Below are 20794 nucleotides of genomic sequence, written 5' to 3'. Positions count from 1 at the left end.
GTACATCCATTCAGCTATCCTGGTCGTTTAGGGCCAAATCTAATAAAAGGAAAAAAGATGTACTAGTGAAGTCATGCTCTCATGTGTCTCATATCAGATGATGTTTATGTGCATCATCCATCTCTCTTCCACCCACTGTCAAACCTATCAGAGCAAATCTGAAGTTATATTCAGACGCAGAGGATGATTTGGGAGAGGAGGGGAAGGACATACCAAAAAAAGAACCAGGAGTATAATTGCACCCTTAATTGGCCAATGATTCATCGTCCCCAGACAGCTATTTTAGTTTATCCTCGCCTTTTGTCTGTCTTTTGATTCCACGGGATGTCAGCATCAACACCCCCTCTCTATCCCCTGAGGAGAGCAGAGATATAGGATATAGAAATAAACTTCTCTCCTCACACACACACAAAGGAGTGACATCATTCTGTCAGCAGGAGAAAATAGCATGCTTTCCATTGACATCACTCTACATCCCGTTGCTAGGAGACAGGGGAGTCAACATTTGTTACTATGGCGACTGCACTTCACCTTCAAAGCGCCTGACCTTTTTGGTTGTCTACGGTAGACTAGCCTATGCGTGTGTCTGTGCGCAGCACAGACGGTGCAAACTGTGGCCCCGCTGTTGTGTAACACAAGCATTCAAGGTCTTGTTGACTCATTCACTGCAGTGTAGTGATGATGGCTTATAGTAAATTCTACATTAAAGGACTGCAGAGACAATTCAGGTCTGAGTAAAAACAAGACAAAAGAGTGAAGGAAGTGCTGTTCGACATGAGTGGAACGATGATGAATAAATGAAAAACAACCTACTGTCATAACTCCTACGTTATGTACTAACGTCACACTATGTCAGTCACGTCTAACTTGTTGAAGGCAATCTAATGACATGAGCTATGAGATCAGGGATAGCTAAGGGCTGAGGGGATAGTTCGGACTATTTGAAGAGGGGTTGTATGAGGTACTTATTCATTGTCAGTGTATTACCTACAGTAGATAGCAGGCAACGCCCTCCAGATTGGAGAAGCCATAGGAATATTGGTGTTGGACAGGGTCAGCCACGTAAAAAACAAAAATCAGTTTAAGTGCACCCTATATTTAGAATATTTTCACTGCTTTCACTGACTTTGGTTTTTTCAAAGGTGAGTTCAGATTCACCAAACTCACACAACGCAGTGGTAGTTCAGCAACTCCTCTGTTATACCTGGTGAATTATTAATTTGTCAATGGAGTTTGGTTGACCGAGGTAAAGTCATATTTTGATTATATAATGGCTGTTCCCTGCTGTGAAAGGCTGTTTTAGGACAAAGTGATGAAATTATTCTAAATATAGTGTGCATTTAAAGCGGGCCTTTTTTTAAGCGGCTAAAATACATTTTGCTGTTGACTCACATTGCTTAGCTTCCATGCTGGTACTTCCCTCTACTTCACCAAACTGGGGTGTGCTGACCGCCACTTGCGATAGGTGATACGCATACTATCGATAAGTCCCTCGTACAATCCTACATCAAATAATCAGAACTATCCCTGTACTCTCTGAAGACACATCATGGTCATCTTATGATTTAGCAGAGTAAATATATCACAAATTTCTCCTTTAAAACTGCTTTAGGCAGCTAATTTTTGGCATCATCGTCATCACTGAGCATCAGAAATACAAATAGCCTCAGCATAATGTAATTCAAGTTGTCTGAGAGGAAACTAGACTTCTTTTGGTTCCTCTTTGTTATTTTTTTAAAGCTTTGGAAAATCTAGCCTGTGATGGGAAATTTTGGCCAATCACATATCGGTAAGATACTTTATTGTTGAGCCTCAAACTCAAAACCCAAACATTTGACAACCTGGCAAAGAGACTCAACAATCAGCAATCTTTCACTTGAATCTCCAGAATAAAACTCAAAAGAACAACTTGAGACATGAATGAGTTGATATAGTATATTTATTTAGATATACATTTCCTCCTTTGAGAGCCTGACTTCAACAGTGTCCACTGTGTTTACCTGAGGACAGTGACTTTAAAGAGGTCCAGCATCAAAAAGTGATTGTAAAATGGGCGACGGAAAAAACAGCACAAGTGAAAGTGGAGTTATACATGGAGATTGTAGCTGGTTTAAGGTTGAGGAAACTCATATAGTACCATGTTTGGTAAACTACTACATGCTGATGATAAAAGTGTTCACACAGCTAGATCACAGTGACTGGAAACAGCCCCTTTACACTTTTAACTACAGGAGCTTCAAATTGATATAAACAAAAAAAAAAAAAGATGATTCAGTTAGTTCTATTGTGCGGTCAACCAATGAAGACATTTATCTCACAAAATAGGTTTGAAGTGTTCAGCTAGATCACACATTGCACAGTGTTACATAAACTGCTATAGACTGTCCAAGAAGACACAAATGTTTCTAGGCTCCTAGAATTAACATGGTTTGACATGATATTGAGTGGCATGGAGAGTCAGTGGCTAACAGTGTGGTTGAAGCAGCGCCACTCCAATCTTGTTTCAATTTCTGTCCTTTTTTGGCACAATTGGAGTAGCTTTCTCAGCTGTCATTTGCTAATTGAGTTTAGCAGGCGCATCAATGCCAGTCCTCCGGAGAGGGACACAGGCAGAGGTGGGCATTACAGGGCTTTTTTGGATTAGGTTGAGTTCATGGCCAGTTTTCCACTCCAAGTCTGGTCCTCTGTGCCACCCTGCACATCGAGGGGTAATGTTGTCCCAACAGGACATTCTTCCACCCCAGCACCACCCACATCCTGCCTCTACAAGGCATCCCTTCAGTCCCAGAAAGGGCACAAAGCTCATCTGCTTTTACACACATAAGATCTCAGTCGGATCTTTGATCTTGATGAGCTGATGACCACAAGTGTTACCTCACCTCGCCAGTGTTGGGTGAAGCGCCCCTTTCCTGGCGAGACAGACTACATTCGGTTTGGTTACTTTAAAAAAAAAAAAAAAAAATCACATTTGCTTTACACACCTTTGGCTTTTATGTGCAAAAGCTACTTGAGGAAAAAAGCAAAGAAACATATTTTATGTTTTAAGACTTATACAGTAATAAACATCACCACAGACATTTTCTCTACGGACTAACTGGGAAACATTCATTCCCCAATTTGTATAAAAGGGTAATTATACCCAATAAAGGTAAACAATGGTACACATATATACCTGTATATTCCTTATTAATTCTCTGTGAATTACATCAGTCCTTTTCTTTCCTGGCTTGACTAGAGACCTGATAGTCCCATCAGTCTCATCCAGCTAACTACAGTGCTCATTTGAATATTGGTAGAGTCAAGTCATCATATATGGCTCTGCTCCATAACTTATGACACTGATATAAAACCAAGGGCAACATACACAGTAAAATCAGTTTCAAAGACATGGCAACAGTGTAACAAATACTAAACAGCATTGTTTCATGACACATGTCCTCACTGAGGTTCTGAACAAACAACTATAATAAACACCAACAACATAAACGGATAAAATGCACCGACAGCAAGCTACATAACAGTGATTATACGAGGAGAGGCATACAAAGGGCAAGTGACACATTATGTGTGATGAATCTCTTGAATCCAACACATATAAATGTACAGAACATTCCTTTTTCTACTTCAACAGAAAGGTAAAGCTCTCTCCTCTGAAGCCATGCATACCGTCAAGAGGTGAACTCATTACTCCCTTTCTAAGGCATGAAGCATCGGGTCCCTCAAAGGGATCCGCTAGCCCTCTGGACTGAACAGGCCAAGACAACTGAGCCCTAAGTGTCCATGCTGAACACAGGTGGACACATGTCATAGTCCAGTCAACGCTGTCCTCTGTCCTCACTGCATCTTCCCATCCAGCACCTTCTTCTCATCCCCGTCTGCAGCCATGGACTTCCAGTACCGATGGCAGGACAACTCCAGCAGCTCCAGCCCTCCAATCAGCTTCTGCTGTGCCATATACACTCCGACCATGACCAGGAAGTAGAGCCTGAACGGAGCCCACAGCCACAAGCCGGTGAAGCACAGAGCGATGAAGCTGCTCCAGTACAGCAGCGAGGCTGCTTTAATCAGAGCCACGCGCAGCTCCGTCTTACAAGGCGGCACACGAGCGACACCTTCCCTGTCGAAGGCCCGGGGCTGGCCCGAGTAGAAGTCCCGCAGTCGGACCTCCTTCTCAGCCCAGCGCTCTCGACACCAAGACTGCAGGTCAGAGGAGGAGGGCGGCAGGGAAGCCACTGGGTAGCGGCGGACGTGGAAGTGGATCTCACGGGGGAAAAGGCCCAGGATGAGGTGGCGTTCAGTCTGAGGGATGTTCTTGGGGTACGCCACGGTAATATCATGGACGGCATCCAGATTGTCTCCTAGGAAAAGGGACACAATTTAAAATCATCAACAAAAGAGCACTGGCTGATCTTAATGGATGAGAGCAGCCCATCTGGTTTTTGCTCCTGTGTCATGCCTCTGCCCTTTTTTTTTAGTTATGGTGTAGCAAAAGTTTTTACTATAAAAGCATATGGTCCTAAAATAAAACACCTGCTTTTAAAATGGAGTTTAACAGTCTGTCCAATCAAAAGATTGCTGGAAGCAGGGGGTATTTTAATATGTCGCATAAATTGATCTGACCTAGCTTCTAATAATGAACCTTGTAAACAGCATAAAGTGACGTAGGATGTGCAGTTAAACTAACCTGAACTGACTGACAGGTTTTCTAGCAAAAGGTCGCTGTGACAATAGAGACAGTGGTTCCACCTCGCCACAACGCTATAATCAGTTTACAGTGAGAACAAACTACCAAAACAGCTAAATAAAGTTTCCTAACGTCAGAAAAAGTGACACATAACCTGGAAATTCAATTAAGTAGTTGTATATGTCAGGTTCATCCACTTGGGTGGAGGCAGACTGAAAGAGCACTCATCAACCCCTATTTCTTTATATATTTTTCTATATTAACAACGTCGAGTATTGATCAACAATGACATAATTGATTTCCCGGCTGGCCATTTGATATAGGCTCCTAATAACTAAGAAGCAATACAGTATTCTTATTTTATGTTATTAAATCATCCCCATGTTTATGCATTTTGACTAATTTTCTATGAGATGTAAATAGTTTTTCCTAAGTTCCCAAAAGATTTAAAAATATTTTCCATTATTTTTCACAAGTTTCTATTAGATTCAAAAATATTTCTGTTTTTTCTAAGTTTCCATGAGATTTAAAATTATTTTTTCTGTATTACTATATGACTGACAGTGGCTCTTGATTTTGTGCTATAACCGACAGTCTATTAAAAGGCGAATTCATGAGGTAGTCATCAACAGTCAGTGTGGCGGTGTTACCCAGAGATCTTCCAATATTATATTCATCATGATCTTGTATAAAGTTCAATCTTATTTATATTAGTGTTTTCATATAAATTAATGTATTTGCCATTTATCACAGACTGCGAATATATGTTTTTGAGGGTGGTATGCACCCTCTAATAGGCTTACTACATACAATCTGTGGGAGTGATTGTCTGACAATTCAAACCATATCGCTCTTTAGTCATTGACTAACCTGTGATTAAATGTTTGACACAGACATACACAGTACCTGGCCGCTTTTACAGTCCTTGTTTTCAACCAAAGGGACGCGTGGGACAGGGATGTAACTTTTATCGGCTTTTATCCACTGGCTTTAGCCAAACAGGTGTTACTTTTATTTGCCTTGAGTGTTCTTTTTTTCTCTGCTTTACCTGATGAAGGTCCACGTGCCAAAACATATGTTTAATAAAATTTATTACAAGTAAAGGACAGTGTGCAGGAGTTCCCTCTTCTCTTACTATTAAATGAGCAAAGCCCTTGGAATTTTCAGTCAAGTTAGAAGGGTTGCTTTCATGCAAAAAGGGGTTGGAGCATAACACAAGGGCAAAGTACCCAGATGAGCTCTTGTCTAAATAGTTTAATATAACCAGAACAAGACATTGATTTAGACTCTTTACTTACTATAAACTACACAGTTTCAGACATGACACTGCAGAGAGATTTAATATGATCCCTTTTCCACATCCACACTGGTTATTGGAACTGTGTTGTACACCCTTCAAAATCCCTGCTCTTAGCTTCATTACACATGTGCCTTTAATTATCCAGAGGCTTACAGCTTCATCCTCTGTCTGCCTTCAAAACTACCACGAGCCCCATACCATCACCAGGGATCTGCAGCGTCCGTACGACACAGAGACAGAGCTGAATATAATATCAAGCGGACAAGATGACACCTGCCAGCGCCTGCTCCTGTACAGCTCAGCTCTTCCACGGTAAAAATAGAGCTGAGAGGGGCACAGTGGACTTGGACAAAGAACAACATGCACAGCATGTCAGTCAGCGGTGCGGAGAATTAGCTAAGTCTGATGACATCACACTGATTCACAACACCTGCTTGGAGAGTTAGTGCCACCCTCAGCATCCAGGGAGGGTGGGGGGATGCGACGGCAGGGCCAGAGGTGGTATTTAAGAACTCTGGAGGGCTGCCAGAATTAGCTCATAGGGAAACATGAGAATCTCGGGGGTGTTGTAATGGCTGGCAGTGGGATGAAGCATAGGCCTGAGACTGTGAAAAATAACAGGTATGATCCCTCCTCTACAAACAGCATCAGTGGATTTACTACAATCATCATGATGGCCTGTCATTTTCCTGTGGTTGTGCCGATAAAATATTTCCATCATGATGACAGGCGTTGAGTCCTACTTATGTTCTTTGTGGCCAAATAAACACACACAGCACGTCTGCTGTTTGACTGCCAACTAACAATGACATTTTGGATCATTGTGGAGTGGATCACGGTCATGTTTAATGTAGACATTTCATGTTTTCAGAAACCGTTGATGTGAATCACAACCGACCTTTTCGTAGTCTCTCCACAATGAAGGTGAATCCGGTGGTGCGGGGATGCAGCACATACTCAAATTTTGGCAGACTGTTCTGGGCAGCAAACGCATCACTCTTTGATCGTGTATTTTCTGAAAGAGACACACAGACACATGACAAACCTCTGACAACTGTAATCGCCCCACAATGTTGTGTTAAATTGTAAATCATGGTATGTATGCTGTATGTGGTAACTGCTCTTATCGAGGAGCAATCAACTGTGTAGGGAAATTGTGTGCATCATTATTTTCAGTTACAGGTTATACATTTTTTTTTTAATCTAGATCTAAATGAGTGCAGACAGTATGGAAATTGTTAATTAAAAAAGGACAGGGCACCATGCCACTATTTAATATGTCAATATCAAGGTGAGAACATTAATTTATTATTATTTATTTTTGTAAATTTAAAAAGTCAAGTGTAAGTTGGTTATATTAAAAATGCAACTTTTTTCTCCTGGTCTTTATTTAAAAATAGTTAATCAAAAATCTATGTTGATTGAAATGAAACAATCGTGACACATTTTTCAGCTGTATCGCTCATAATTCAAGGTAATGTTAATGACTCTTAATTCAACAATTTTAATTCCATATAAAAATTTAGTTTTGGACTAAGGTATCCTTCTTTTAAAAAAGTAGACTCTGAATGACAAGTTATATTCCCCCAAATAACAGTATACTATTATACTGTAAAAATATCAGTTGAAAAATAATAATGTTGGTTACAGGATAAGATCACATTCATGAAATACATCCACCAGTGACAAACGCTGACACATTTGTAAAAACTAAAGGGGGGCATAAACACAGGAAAGATGACTGTTTATTGAGCAAACACTCCCCAGGAACTTGTTGCAGGGACATGTAAACTATACCATGACTCATTAGTCCTATTATGTAACAAGTAGCTGAGGCCGACTTGTAGGACAGAAGGACTATGGACAAACCTTTGTTGATCGGGCCTCTGCTGTGACTTGTCATTCTTATACAATCGTTCATTTGATTCACACAAGCTTCAAAAAGGGGTCATGGGATATTTTAGAGGGGCTTAGATGCACCCCGGCCCTGATCCTGTAGATGTAGGTCTGTATGTTCTTCTCTAGAATGAGTAAAGGACAAGTTCTGCATAAAACATCTCCTTGTTTCTTGTGTCAAAATAAGCCTCGAGGTTTAAGAGGATTAAATGCAGACATATGTGCACATGCAGAATCAAAACACTAAACACCAAAAGTGAAGCAATCTGTAAAGCCCTAAATCTGCCCACCAATTATGATGCAACTTTACTGGACCCCTCATGACATCATGGTATGTAAAGAGAAGTTAAGCTTCCCCCAATAAAGCTACTCGGGACTTTGATTGGCTTACTGGTGATCTGAGAGGGCTTTAGACGCTGGTGTGGTTGTTACTTGGATTGAAACATCAGAGCATTCTTGCAGACATGACTGTGTGGGGTGTGCGTCAGGGGATTTGGCTACGCCTTATCACTTGGAAATTGTGTTTGCATAACAGTTTCAGTGCAAAGGTGTGAGACAGGTGCCAAAATGAGCTCTGGAAACTGGTTTGGAGGTAATACAATCTGAGCATAACAACTGAAATGTGGTCAATTTGTCCGATGAATGGATGAATATGTTGCATTGTTTACTTCTCACCAGTGAGGTCTGTGCCCTCTGGGAACAGCAGCAGCTGCAGAGGCTCTCTGATGTCACAGAAGTAGTCCAGCATGTTCTCCATGTGCTTCTTGTCCTCTTCCCAGCGACGCTGAATAAAGATGAAACAGGCCACCTGCATCGCCCAGCCTGGACAGAATCAGAATCAGGATTACTATCAAGTTTTCACATACAAGAAATTTTCCTTGGTATATTGATGCATAATAATAAACACAGTATGAGGAAAATATAACCAAAGATGAACGCAAGAAGTCCAATCTAAAGAATAAACAGAAAATAGGAAATCTGACAGTAACACGAAAAAATATTATAAAAGCAATATGTACAATATGGACACTATTTAAATGAAAATGCTGCACAATTTTGTGTAGGAAAGTGCAAAATAGTGACTAGAAAATATGCAAAGGTTCACAGTATTAAAATTAAAGAATATTTGCAATGTGCAATGTAGAGTCCAAGAGATATATGTTAATATAATTTATTCAGGTGTGTAGACTTCATGTAATGTGTAGACGGTGGGGTGTTAGAGTCAGTGTTAGTGTGGGTCCGGGGCCTTACTGATGAGGCCAGCTGCAGATTGGGAAGAAACTGTTCTGAGGTTTTGGTCCTGATGGACCGCAGCCTCCTGCCCAAGGGGAGTGTCTCCAAAACTTTTCTGTTCAATACAATACATACACTGTTTTTACGCTTGTAATTGATTACTGCTCCTGCTCAGCTGATTCTGCATCACAATTTCCATGCTCACTGACACAAAAGCTATTAAAATCGTGATGATGTGACATTTGTTAGGGTCTGTGCCAATACATCTGGTAAACTGTATGCCTGGGTATCTCTGCAGCATGACAGTACTTCAGTTTGATGCCGTTTTGTCCCACATTTTTCCTTCCTCAAAAAATTGCAGCTCCTGCAAGTTGGATATTATACTTGAATGTATAGCAATTTTGATATTTATTTGTAGCCTTGCCCCCCAGGTAAAGCGTCTGACAGTGATTGCCTCTGCCATCATGTTAAACTACACTCTGTTGCCAGTTTATTGGGTACATTTAGCTGAAACTAATACAACAGTCCTGGTATAATCCTGCCTTCAGGAAGGTCATGATGTTGAGTGTTTGAAGTGGAAACAGACATCTTTTCGGCCCCCAAGCATTTCCCAGTGGTATTATTGTTGTGCTGCTGTGTAAAGACAAGAGGAGCTGTGTTGAAATCTGTTTACCCCTCGATGTGTGTGTTTCCCCTTACCTTACTCTGCTACACCAAACCATAACCTACCCCTCAACCACAGACGGCACCGCTACGCGAAACACTATCTGACGAGAGAACACACTTTGATACAACAATGGCTTTCTGCTTCCTCAGAGTCAGAACCTAACCCTGTGGAGAAATGATTAACACCACCTTGGAAATGAGAAAGAAGCCTATTCACTGAAAGCGTAAATTGAAATTATCAAAATTTTATATTGAATTTGGGAACAGGCAGACACTATTGTAATGATGTGCATGGTGATAACATAGTTTGAGTAATGCTATTGCTTCACACAAACAAGTAACTGATTTTTTTTTGTGTGTCAGGGGTGGAGGGAAAGTTACTTTAGAAGAGAGTGATTTTTTTCAATAATTCAGTCTATATAATAGAGCCAATGTTTCAATTAAAATTGTGTCCAGTGGTAGACAGATGAAGGTGAGGCACATAGGGAACAAGTGTTAATGCGGATGGTTTCATTATTCTATAAACATTACACTGTGCAACAAACACTTAATACCAATAACTTAAAGCAAAAAAGTTGACTTTAAAATACTTTTAGAGACATGTTGATTCAACTTTGTGGTAATTTTGGAGGATACAGTTTGTGGTGCTGCTGACTGCATTATACTGACAGGTGTTTCTATTATTGTGTTCATCCCGTTTCTTACAATGAGGGCAGGTTAAGCAAAAGAAACACTTCTCTGTTATGATATAATTCAGTTAAACAAAACCACAAAGTGCATCCTCCAAAAGGATTGTACAGCGGAGTCAGCACCTCTCTCAAACAGTTTCCACAAACATTAAAACCTTCATGGGGGCCAGATTTATTACAGGCTTGTTGTATTAGACTGAATTACTGCTCTATATTTGCATTACACTGTTCCTCTGTTATATTTAGAGTCAGCTGTCTCAATTTGAATGATTTCACCTCTTCTATTAAAAATAAAACTGCTTAGCAATGATATAATGCTTTGGAAAGCACATATTATATTATGGTCTGCAGAAGTGTGCAACTGTGTGTGTGTGTGTGTGTATGCAGGCGAAGACAGGGCAGCTACTGTATACCCACCAAAGCCAGGCACAGCCTTCAGGGCAGCCTTGAGGCAGATCTTCTCCAGTCGGAGGTAGCTGTACCTGAGCAGACAACACCACAGGAACATCCAGTCCAGACGGGTGCGGTGGTTCATGATGATCACACTTCGCTCCCCCGGAATGAAGCCATCACCCGTTATCACCACTTTTACCCCAAATACCAGCTCCAGCAATGACTACAGAAGGGAGAGATGACAGAATAATGGAGGGAGGGTGAAGAAATGAAAGAGAGGGAAGAATGGAAAGGGGCAGAGAGCAAAATGGAGAAGTGGATGATTGAGAGGAGACAGGAATGGTCATATGAAAAGGATGCAGAGGAGAGAGGAGGGACTGGGAAGAGAGAAGGTGGAGAGATAAATTTAAGAGAGGGACAAGAGTGAGAGGAAACTAAATTAATAATGCTGTCAATTCATGTGGTCACTGTAAACAAGATTTACATAATTGTTATCAAGGGTAATCTGGATAAATTAAGTTTACTTCTGACAAAAATAAAACCATATAAAGAAGGGAGGCGTAAATAAGTCTGAGCTGACGCAGTTTTTCGTCACTGTGTCAAACACAGGTAAGTTAAGACCATCTGGCACTTGGAGAAGTAGGTTAAGTACAGGCTAAGCTAATGTACACACCACAGGCAGGGTGAGCCAGGTAGCCACAATGCGATCGGTGATCCAGCGGTACCAGGCAGGAGACAACAGCATGAGGGGCAAAACTGGACCCAGCATGAAGACACTTCCGAAGAAACTACCCAAAAACAGGGTCACCACAAAGTACAGGCCCCGCACCGACACAGCCATCTGAGGAGAGATGAACGAGACAGATTAGATCAGCTGGAATATAAATCAAAGATAAATAAATAAAATGTTCTTGAGCAGTCAGGTTGTGTTAGGAAAGGGGATAAAAAATGATGACATTTATGGAATTTATTCCTGACTTGGATTTCCACTATGGAAAGGAGCTGAAGTGGAGTGACTGCGCAATGTGAAACAAATGGGATTATCGACAGTCTCATCAATAGCAAACTCTGCTGTTCTGTTGCTCCTTGGACATATTTTCCCACAAACAGTGGAAAATCCAGGGCAGACATTCCTTCTGTGGAATGTAAATAGGGGAACCTTTCTGACTGTAGCTAACAAACTGTGGGTGCGTGGTCAATAAATCAAGTATGGCCATGGCTTCAAAATTATTCACTGAATGTACAGTCTGCACAGTGGCAAAAACATTTTCTCATATTCTTAAAATTAAAAAAAAAGGTGGTAAAATATCAGCCTCAATATATCAACTTAAACTCTGAAATCTTGTCAATAACTTTTAAGTGTAATTAGAAATTTTCATTTCATGAACAACGATAAAAAAAATAATGAAAATGTTAAAAAAAAAAAAAAAAAAAATCTATTTTCCTTATAATTTTTTGTCAAAGCCACAGGAAGCCACTGCAGAGGGGCAAAACAACCACATTTAGCTGACAGCCAGAGTAGGCAATTTAAAGATATATACCACGAGACATTACAAATGTAAATCAGAGATATTTCTATACCACTGTATTGTACTGTGCTGTAATATTTTTCTACATATATTGTACTGTATGTAATCAGGGCTTAACAACAGGGATTGTCCATTATGAGTTAAATGCAACATCTGGGAAGTAAATCCCAAGAAAATGGGGGCAGGTAAAGGCAAAGTTTATGAGCTGAAGTGATAACAAACATTTTAATTATCCTGGAATAGGGCTGCACAATTAACTGCAAAAATATATGACTAAGTGCAATATCCAAATCACAGAACCAGAGCCAAATCGCAATTTTTTTGAGAAAGGAAAAATATACGAGAAAACAACGTTAAAATGAAATACTGCAGTGCTGCATAGATGACCTGGCTGAAAAATACTGTTTTCCATGTAAAAGAAAACATGTTTGTTTGGTACAGACCTCAATAAATATCACATTATCATGATGTTAATAGTGAACATGAAAATTGCAATGCAAAACAGATCATTTCCACTAATTGTATCGCATATCGCAATTTCAGTCAAAATAATCACAGTATAACTTTTTTTAACCAAATTGTGCAGCAAGTTTGAGAGAGGGCAAGTTGATTTCTGACCCACTTGCTGAACCAAAAGTGACTTTAAACCGTGGTATAAGACTATTGTAGGCAATATTGTGGATTAAAAGCAGAACGGTATTGAATTTTATTTCCCATAAATAGTTTCTGATTTTCCAGAAAATCTGCCGCTTCATAAAACATACTGATACAGGGATACAAAAGTACATACACTAGGACAGGGCATTTCATCTACATTGCTCATTCCTACATGAAGAAAACCATAAAGTGTGTTGATGGTTTCCAACCACCTTCCTTCAAAAGCAAAGTATAAAGAGGCTCACAGTCTTGCTTGAAATGGAATTTAGTACATAGCTAGTTGCTAAAAAAAAGTGCCTTCACAAAGGAATCATGTCTCCACATAAAAGAAGATATACTACTATGTTGGAGAGACTCCACCAGCACCTGAAACTAACACAGTTATCTCTGAGTGCCATATTAGGAGTAGAAATAAAAATTAGGCTACATGATAACAGACCAATAAAGGTTTGATTGGACTGATAAGCTTAAACTTTATAGCTCTTTGATTTAGACATGAATGACTTCACTAAAACCTTGGTTTGACATGAATTACTCTCATGATTCATTACAAGCCAGTGCACTAATTGCATCATAGTGGTGTAAGCATTACTAAACAATTTTGAAAACAGCTGATGATGTAATGGGTTTGAAATAAAAACGCATGATGAGCATAAATGGGAGACCGAATCCTGGATAAGCATGTTCATTACGGTAGCTGCAACATAGCGGTAATACGACATGGTCATTAGATCCCTGAGGGAAGTGAACTGAGCCTGTAATCCTTCTGAAACTCAAAACAAAGTAAAGGGGACCTTCAATTGTCCATGACATGTCTGATAAGTTTAAAGGGGCTCATCTGAACATGCCGATGGGGATCCCTGCCATTTCAATGACATCAGCGGTGACCACTTCAGCTTCCAATGGTAATGTTACACTCTTGGAACATGTATCGCCTGAAAATCCCTACATGTGTTACATCCACACAGTTGTTTTTCACTTCTGTCTTCTCAGGAGTGTGTGTGGCACTAATCTCCCTTTCTCTGCTGTTAATTTTGTGGCACCTGTTTTGTTACACCTTGGGAGATGTGTATTGTCAAGAATACGGTAATAATGGAGCTTGTTCATTGGTCAAATGTTTGCGCCTGTGTATTTCTATGTGAAATGGTCGCAGTTAAGTTTAGGCACCAAAATTACTTGGTTTGGGTTAGGTACCAAAATACTTGGTAAGCCTTAGGTTTAGGAAAACATCAAGTTTGTACCCATCTTACTTCTAATACAGACAAAGTCAAGCACAGGATTTTCACACGGGAGATTGAATTTCATTTCCGTGTGAAGCCAAATTATTATTTTTTTTTTACCATAACTATTATTTCCTTCTCTTGTCTACCATTCTTAAATATCTTTCAACTGTCATAGCAAACTGAAATATGAACCTACCATGTCTCAAAACAATCACATTGCAGTCTTGCTGACATATTAATTAAATAGAGATATTGTGTTCTGGCACTGAAACACAGCCACAGCTATGGCTTGACTTTGGTGACCTATTCCTGGGATGCCCCCCAAACTCTGAAGGGGTTTCAGTGGGAAATAAATTAAATCTTGGATGCATCTTGATTCTTCTCTACTCCTCTCTATTCTCACTCTTTGCAGAATACGAATTGATGCAGGAAAGTGAATAATCAGAATTTAAACCCAAATTCTTGACGTTACCATCATCTGTAAAAATTTTGAAAGTCCAGGCTATATGGTCCTTATGGCTGAGCATGGATGGTGATACACAATAAATGTAAATGTCATGTGTCTGCTCTATGCTAGGCTAAGACAACAGTAGCACATACAACATTGATACAATTCAAGGAAACATAATATGGCTAGTATCTTGGACTCACCTAACTGGGGAGGTTTAATAAGAAAATAAGAAACAGGGTATGTAGACACAACATTGGTGCAATAATCAATAACCAACCCACAGTACCTCAAAAAAAGAAAGTTTTAAAATCACATTGTTATGATGATAGAAGTGGTCTATGACTGTCAGGCAACACCATCATGTATAAAAAAAATTAAAAAATGGATGCATCAAGATACAGTGATAACAGCACTGAAACACTCTGATTCAGAGTCAAACTGAATAATACTGTGACTATAGAGTCCCACACTGGTCTCAGCAGTCAGATTAATTCAAAACAATTGCTGGTGTGCACGATCATTAAAAATGATCCAAGTTGTCACTATGCAAAGCCAGTTTAAGTGTGCAAACAGACCAATTTATTCCCATGTAATCAGACCAAAACTTAAAAATCTGAAGCAAGCAGATGGATAACTTTCAATAGCAACCAAGTCAAATTGCCCTTAAGCAAGTCACTTCACTTAAATGTCAAATGTTTTGATGCACTGCAGGGCTATGCAAATATGTGATTTGACTGGAAAAATGTCTGTTCATGTGGATGTTTGTGCGACTACACATACAAGGTGAAGAACACTGCTGACAAACGGCTTGCAAGTTCCACCAAAAAACAAAACAAAAAAAAAACCCAACACAAATAATTAGATTCACTAATCTTAAGCTGAGCACTGGAGAAAGTCAATTACTAGCAAGTCCCCTGAGATAAAGGTTAAAAGGGGAAATACAGTGAGTCTTGATTTGATTAGGCCCCGACCTTGCTGACGAAGGGAGTCTGAGCTGATGCTACAGGGAGGAATTCATCCAGCAGGTGTTTTCTTCTCTTAAATGAACTGCGGTTCTCACCTTTACACCGCAATTACTGTTATGATTGCACAAGCCTCCGGTTCACACACTACCTGCCCCCAACGCTCCCATCATCCTCCTCTCGTTGACAGCCCCTGCAGCACCATGACGCAGCAAGTCTCGCGGCGGCAACTGACCAAAGTGGCTGAAGGTGCATTTAAAAGATGCAAGAGTGTTTGCGTGCATGATTATGCTGGCAGTAAGGGTTTAAGGGTTACTGGTTATAACAACGGAAAATGTGAGGCATGAGAGAGGTGAGAAAAACAGGCTGGCTCAGCACAATTGCCACAATTAGGCTGTGTCCCCGCAAAAACAAAAAACACACCCTTGGGTGGCTGCTGGAACAATCAGATGAGCCTATTCATACATCCAGCAAAAAGGCACGACACACCTGGAGCCAGAGATGTGATAAGTGAATGGAATTATGGACATTAAAGTGTTAAATAAACATGTTTTTCTTCCGCTTGGCGTGCACACCTGGGACAGAACACTATTTATATAAGGCATCCACGGAAACGCTTTTGTTTTCATACTCCAGAGCAAGTACCACTTGTGAGTTTGATTTAGTCCTGTCCGTTTGGGTTGGTTTAGTATTTATTTAATCACCATAGTAATGATTCTAAAAGCACTTCCCCAAACACACCACCACATGCAATGCAAGGCATACTCCTCATAGTCCAAGTCTGAATTCTCTGGCAGTCATTTTGCATTCCTTACTTTAAGCCAAGACCAGACATCCCAACAGAGCAAAGCAGAGTTAAGAGGTCAAGCATGTCTGGGCTAAACAATGAGCTTAAGTGGTGTGTGTGTGTGTGTGTGTGTGTGTGTGTGTGTGTGTGTGTGTGTGTGTGTGTGTGTGTGTGTGTGTGTAAGAGACAGACAGAGGGAAAGACAGAGGGAGGAAGAATGAAATAGATAATGTTGTTAAATTAAGTGCAAATACATTTTAGTGCAGGTCCATTTTACAAGCTGAAGGGCACTTGGAGAGAACAATCCTCATCCAGAACTGAACAACTCTCCAAGTTTCTGTCATATCCACCATCACAATTTCTTTCTTGACCTTGCAAACTTAAATACAAAAGTTGGGAATCAGGTTTCTCAATATTTTGCAAGTTTCACAGAAATCCTTACATAACTTTTGGATAAGCTTTTGAAGAAAAAACAGGCTAAATGGCGATTAAACTGTATGGGTGGAAAAGGAAGCAGTATTGGGAGGAGTACTGGGTGTCATACTGAGCTGGAAAAGCTTAACAACCTGGATAACTAGATAAAATATAAAGAATTTATGATTGATGATGTTGTCATCAAGTTGGACATAGCAACTGACAACTTGCATTATGATTAAAGATTAGTAGGAAGGATAATTTTTGCATTACAAATTTCATTTTCTACAAAGATCTATTAAAATCATGATGATGTGACATTTGATGGAGTCTGTACCAAACAAACACGTTTTCTTACATCTGGAGAACACCATTTGCAGACCAGGTCATCTCTGTGGCACTACAGTACTTTGTTATGATGCTGCTTTGTCACACATTTTCCTTTATCAAGAAATTGCAGCTTCTGCAATTTGGAAATTACACATAGCATATAGCAATTTTGGTAAAATTTCAATTAATGCTGCAGACCTACCAGCAACCTAGAGCTGGGCGATATGGAGAAAATCAAATATTACAATATTTTTGAGAAAAATCCTCAATAACTTAACTATCAATCACTGAAAATAATTGTAATAATAATAATAATAATTAATTTTCAAGATAAAAAAAATGATTCAAATAGAATTATAGTGAAATAAAGGTCAGAAAGCAGATCAGAAAACTCTCTTTCTGTAAAACTATTCTAAAACAGCACACACTTAAATTGATATTGCCTTTTTTTAAGTGGCAAAAATATGTTTTGCTGCTGACCCTGTCCACAACAATGCATTGCTTAGCTTCAATAATGGTACTCCTATCTGCTTCTCCAACAGAGGAGTAGAACCTGGCATCTACTATTGGTAATACACTGACTATTGATAAGTGCCTTATACAACCCCACCTCAAATAATCCAAACTATTCCTTTAACAGGTTGAACTGATGATGTTGTCATCAAGTTGGACATTTGGGTTGGGCGATATCTACCGAACTGTCTTATGACGACGTCCACACTGATACTTTGCGATGGACGACGAAATCGTTGCTGGGTTTAAAACTGTCTTGTCTCCGCGCCACATGTCTGTAACTTAGTTGTGTTTTATCAGAAAATAATAAATGGGACATGGAGACATACTGCAATCAACAGCAGCAACAGCTTATTTTCAAAAAGGTTCCAGAAATATGAAAACTATGAGGGGACACACTATACCTCAAATGCAGAGAGCTTTTAAATCACGATGTAACAATGGAAGAGGGCTTGATGGTCAAACGTTGTCATGTACGATAGTATTGTCCATTGGCCCAATCCTATTGAACACAGCCACGAATCTGGTTTTCTAAAGTAGCTTTTCCTATACAATATCCTCTAAGCAGCACCACAGGTGGGTGATGTGCATGCCTACCAACTGCACACAGGTGGGAGAACAAATGCAGTGCAGCATCTGCCACTATCGACTCTGTAAACAAGACACTGCGTTATATCTGAAAGACATTTAGATTACCTGTGACTTACTCCTCAACTTTCAACTTCACTTTGTCCCTGCAGGGCATTTGGTTTTGCAGCAAGGCTTTGTAAAATACATAAAAGTGTTTCCAATATGGGGAGGGGATGTACTCTGAATACAATGGGCATCAAGTCCAACAACAGGACAGTAGTCACTGGTGTCCAGCCTTAACAGTGTAAGAAAAAAAATAGTGGCAGTCTGTTTAGTAGTCTCCGAGTGCATGTGTCTGAATTGGTACGGGTTTATTACCATTAGCTGCTGCACTGGGGATGAGTAATGAGGTTGGGAGCAAGGTGCACGTCAGTGGCTGCTTCGTGGACCTTCCCAATCACTACCATATCTACCTATTAATGCAATACCGCTGGGTATTTCATGTGATTAAAAGAAGCCGCATTAGGAAACACGGACTATAAACCACGCCTCGTTGATGCAATCTAATCAAGACCGGTAGCTAATGCACCATTATTTAACGTGCACACATTTTCCATAACTCCAGGGTGGGGCAAACAAAGAGCAAGGACTTTAACCACAAAGGCAACACGGGCTCGCAAACGTTTAACTTTAAGCCAGGAGGTTATACAAACAGGAGATGACATTTGCAGAGATGATCTGTCTGTAAATAATCATCCATTCGTTAGCACGTCGCTTTGTAAATAATTGGTCTTGCATGCAAATAAGTGACAACCCAAAGATAAGTACTGGTGAGGAGATGTGCAGCGGAAATGTTAAGCTAATATTAATAATAGTTTACGTTGGGGACAGCTTGTTCTCTTTAGTTGCCAACTGAGAGCAAACGTACCCGCTGCATTAACCCACCATCAAGAATAAGGAAACTTGTTGTATATGCACTACAACTTCCACTTCATATGACAAAGCTAATGTTGCCTGCTGTCGGTGCAATCTTTGGCAGGTGCAGGTTATCTCTAGGCTAATGTTTAACTCACAACCACGCTGACACGAACAGCAACGTGAAAGCTAACTTTAGCGAGCCAAATCTAACATAAAACAAACGTTTTAACCGACTTTATCATGCTCATTAGTTAACGACACACTGTCACATGACAACATACCCACCTTTTCGTGTTTTCCTCCACAATTAAAGTTTGTCTGTGGTGAGCTAGTTCTGTTAGCTCCGGTAAGTCCAAACACTTGGTTGCGACATAGCAGCTTAGCGAGCCAGCTAGCGGCTTGCTAACGTTAGCTAGCTAGCCAACTGGCAAAGCTTAGCAACAACTGCGTTACAAGTCCTCAAAAATGACGCCTGTTAAAACTGATTAAAACACTATTTGACTTTCACGAGATAAATTAACCGAACCAACCTAAACCACACGGAACTTTCGCTTTCTTTTCTTTCTCTTTGCGTACTATGACTGCAGCAAAACTATAGCCGCCACACCGTTTGGCTAACACGACCTCTCAACTTGTCACCCCTCACCTGTCATTACACCCACACATCAACAGGGGGTGCTGTTTGTGCGAGATACATTCACGGAGTAGGTGACAGTAAACCGCAAACACAGCAGCATGCAAAGCAAAACATACAGTGTAGATTTAACGTGCTGATTATGACTATGGTTGTTATATTTTAAGCAGAAGTCAGAAAACCTGCACCCATAAGCTGTTTGTGGGAGGTGCAAAGGTAAAGACAGTTAAACAATGGAGGGGGGAAAAAAAAGACTCATTTATGCACTGCAACTGCAAAAACGCCTACTAGTGGTACAAGTATTAAGATTTTAAACAGTATAAAAATTATCAGAAAAATATACTAAAATTATCAAAAGGAAAAGTTCTAATTGTGGAGAAATATGCCCCCCGTGAGTATTGTGTTATTATTTTACTGATGAGAGGAAAAAGCAAGAGCCTGTTTATTCTGCCTGAATGTACGTATTTTGTCTCATGTATGAAGTAGGTTAAAATGTCCTTTTTAGTTTTTCCTGATGAGACGAAATCAAAACAACGAGATGAACTGTTAACACAGCCTGAATGCATTTATTTCTTACAGCACAGTATTTAACATGTGAATATCTTTTCAGTATCACATGTCCAGATAATAAGGGAAATGGCAGTAAAAAAAACGGTCAGGAATGTTCATGTATGGACAAATTAATGAGAGATTTATTGATAAGACCTGTTATAAAATGGGTTGTGATGGTTTGCATTTTCAAAAGTGGATCCCTAGAGAAAAAAGTTTGGGAAATACTGGTGTATATATATCCAAGGTTTTCAAAGTGGGAGGCAGGTTCAGGAAAGGCTCCATGAGTGGAACTGAACAAATATTACATTAATTATGACATAGATCACAAGGAGATCTCATAAAATAGCCTAAATATGTGTGATCTGATTACAGACACAGTTCAACGATGCAGTT

At 39.9% G+C, this 20794-nt stretch overlaps 1 protein-coding gene across 1 annotated transcript; it reads right to left on the bottom strand.

The window, feature by feature from the left end:
• Positions 1-1921: 1921 nt before the first annotated feature.
• On the bottom strand, positions 1922-19869 carry lclat1 (lysocardiolipin acyltransferase 1). Its single transcript, XM_084742677.1, has 6 exons — positions 19501-19869; positions 11535-11702; positions 10886-11084; positions 8556-8702; positions 6883-6999; positions 1922-4358 (listed from the first exon to the last, which is right to left on the bottom strand). The coding sequence occupies exons 2-6, from the start codon at positions 11700-11702 to the stop codon at positions 3835-3837; spliced, it is 1155 nt and encodes a 384-aa protein (XP_084598803.1). The 5' UTR covers positions 19501-19869; the 3' UTR covers positions 1922-3834.
• Between the last annotated feature and the right edge of the window lie 925 nt (positions 19870-20794).

This window comes from Lutjanus erythropterus, chromosome 18 (assembly GCF_056507025.1).
Source record: "Lutjanus erythropterus isolate fLutEry1 chromosome 18, fLutEry1.hap2, whole genome shotgun sequence".
Taxonomy (NCBI): Eukaryota; Metazoa; Chordata; class Actinopteri; order Lutjaniformes; family Lutjanidae; genus Lutjanus; species Lutjanus erythropterus.
This window is presented reverse-complemented; position numbering and strand designations above follow the sequence as displayed.

Bases quoted from the DNA above. Each gene is read 5' to 3' on its own strand.
- lclat1 (XM_084742677.1), bottom strand. From the start codon at position 11,702: ATGGCTGTGTCGGTGCGGGGCCTGTACTTTGTGGTGACCCTGTTTTTG. The intron at 7,000-8,555 runs GTGAGAAGTAAA...TGTCTCTTTCAG, and splicing joins AGAGGGCACAGACCTCACTG to AAAATACACGATCAAAGAGT. The intron at 4,359-6,882 runs GTCGGTTGTGAT...CCCTTTTCCTAG, and splicing joins TGTGGAGAGACTACGAAAAG to GAGACAATCTGGATGCCGTC.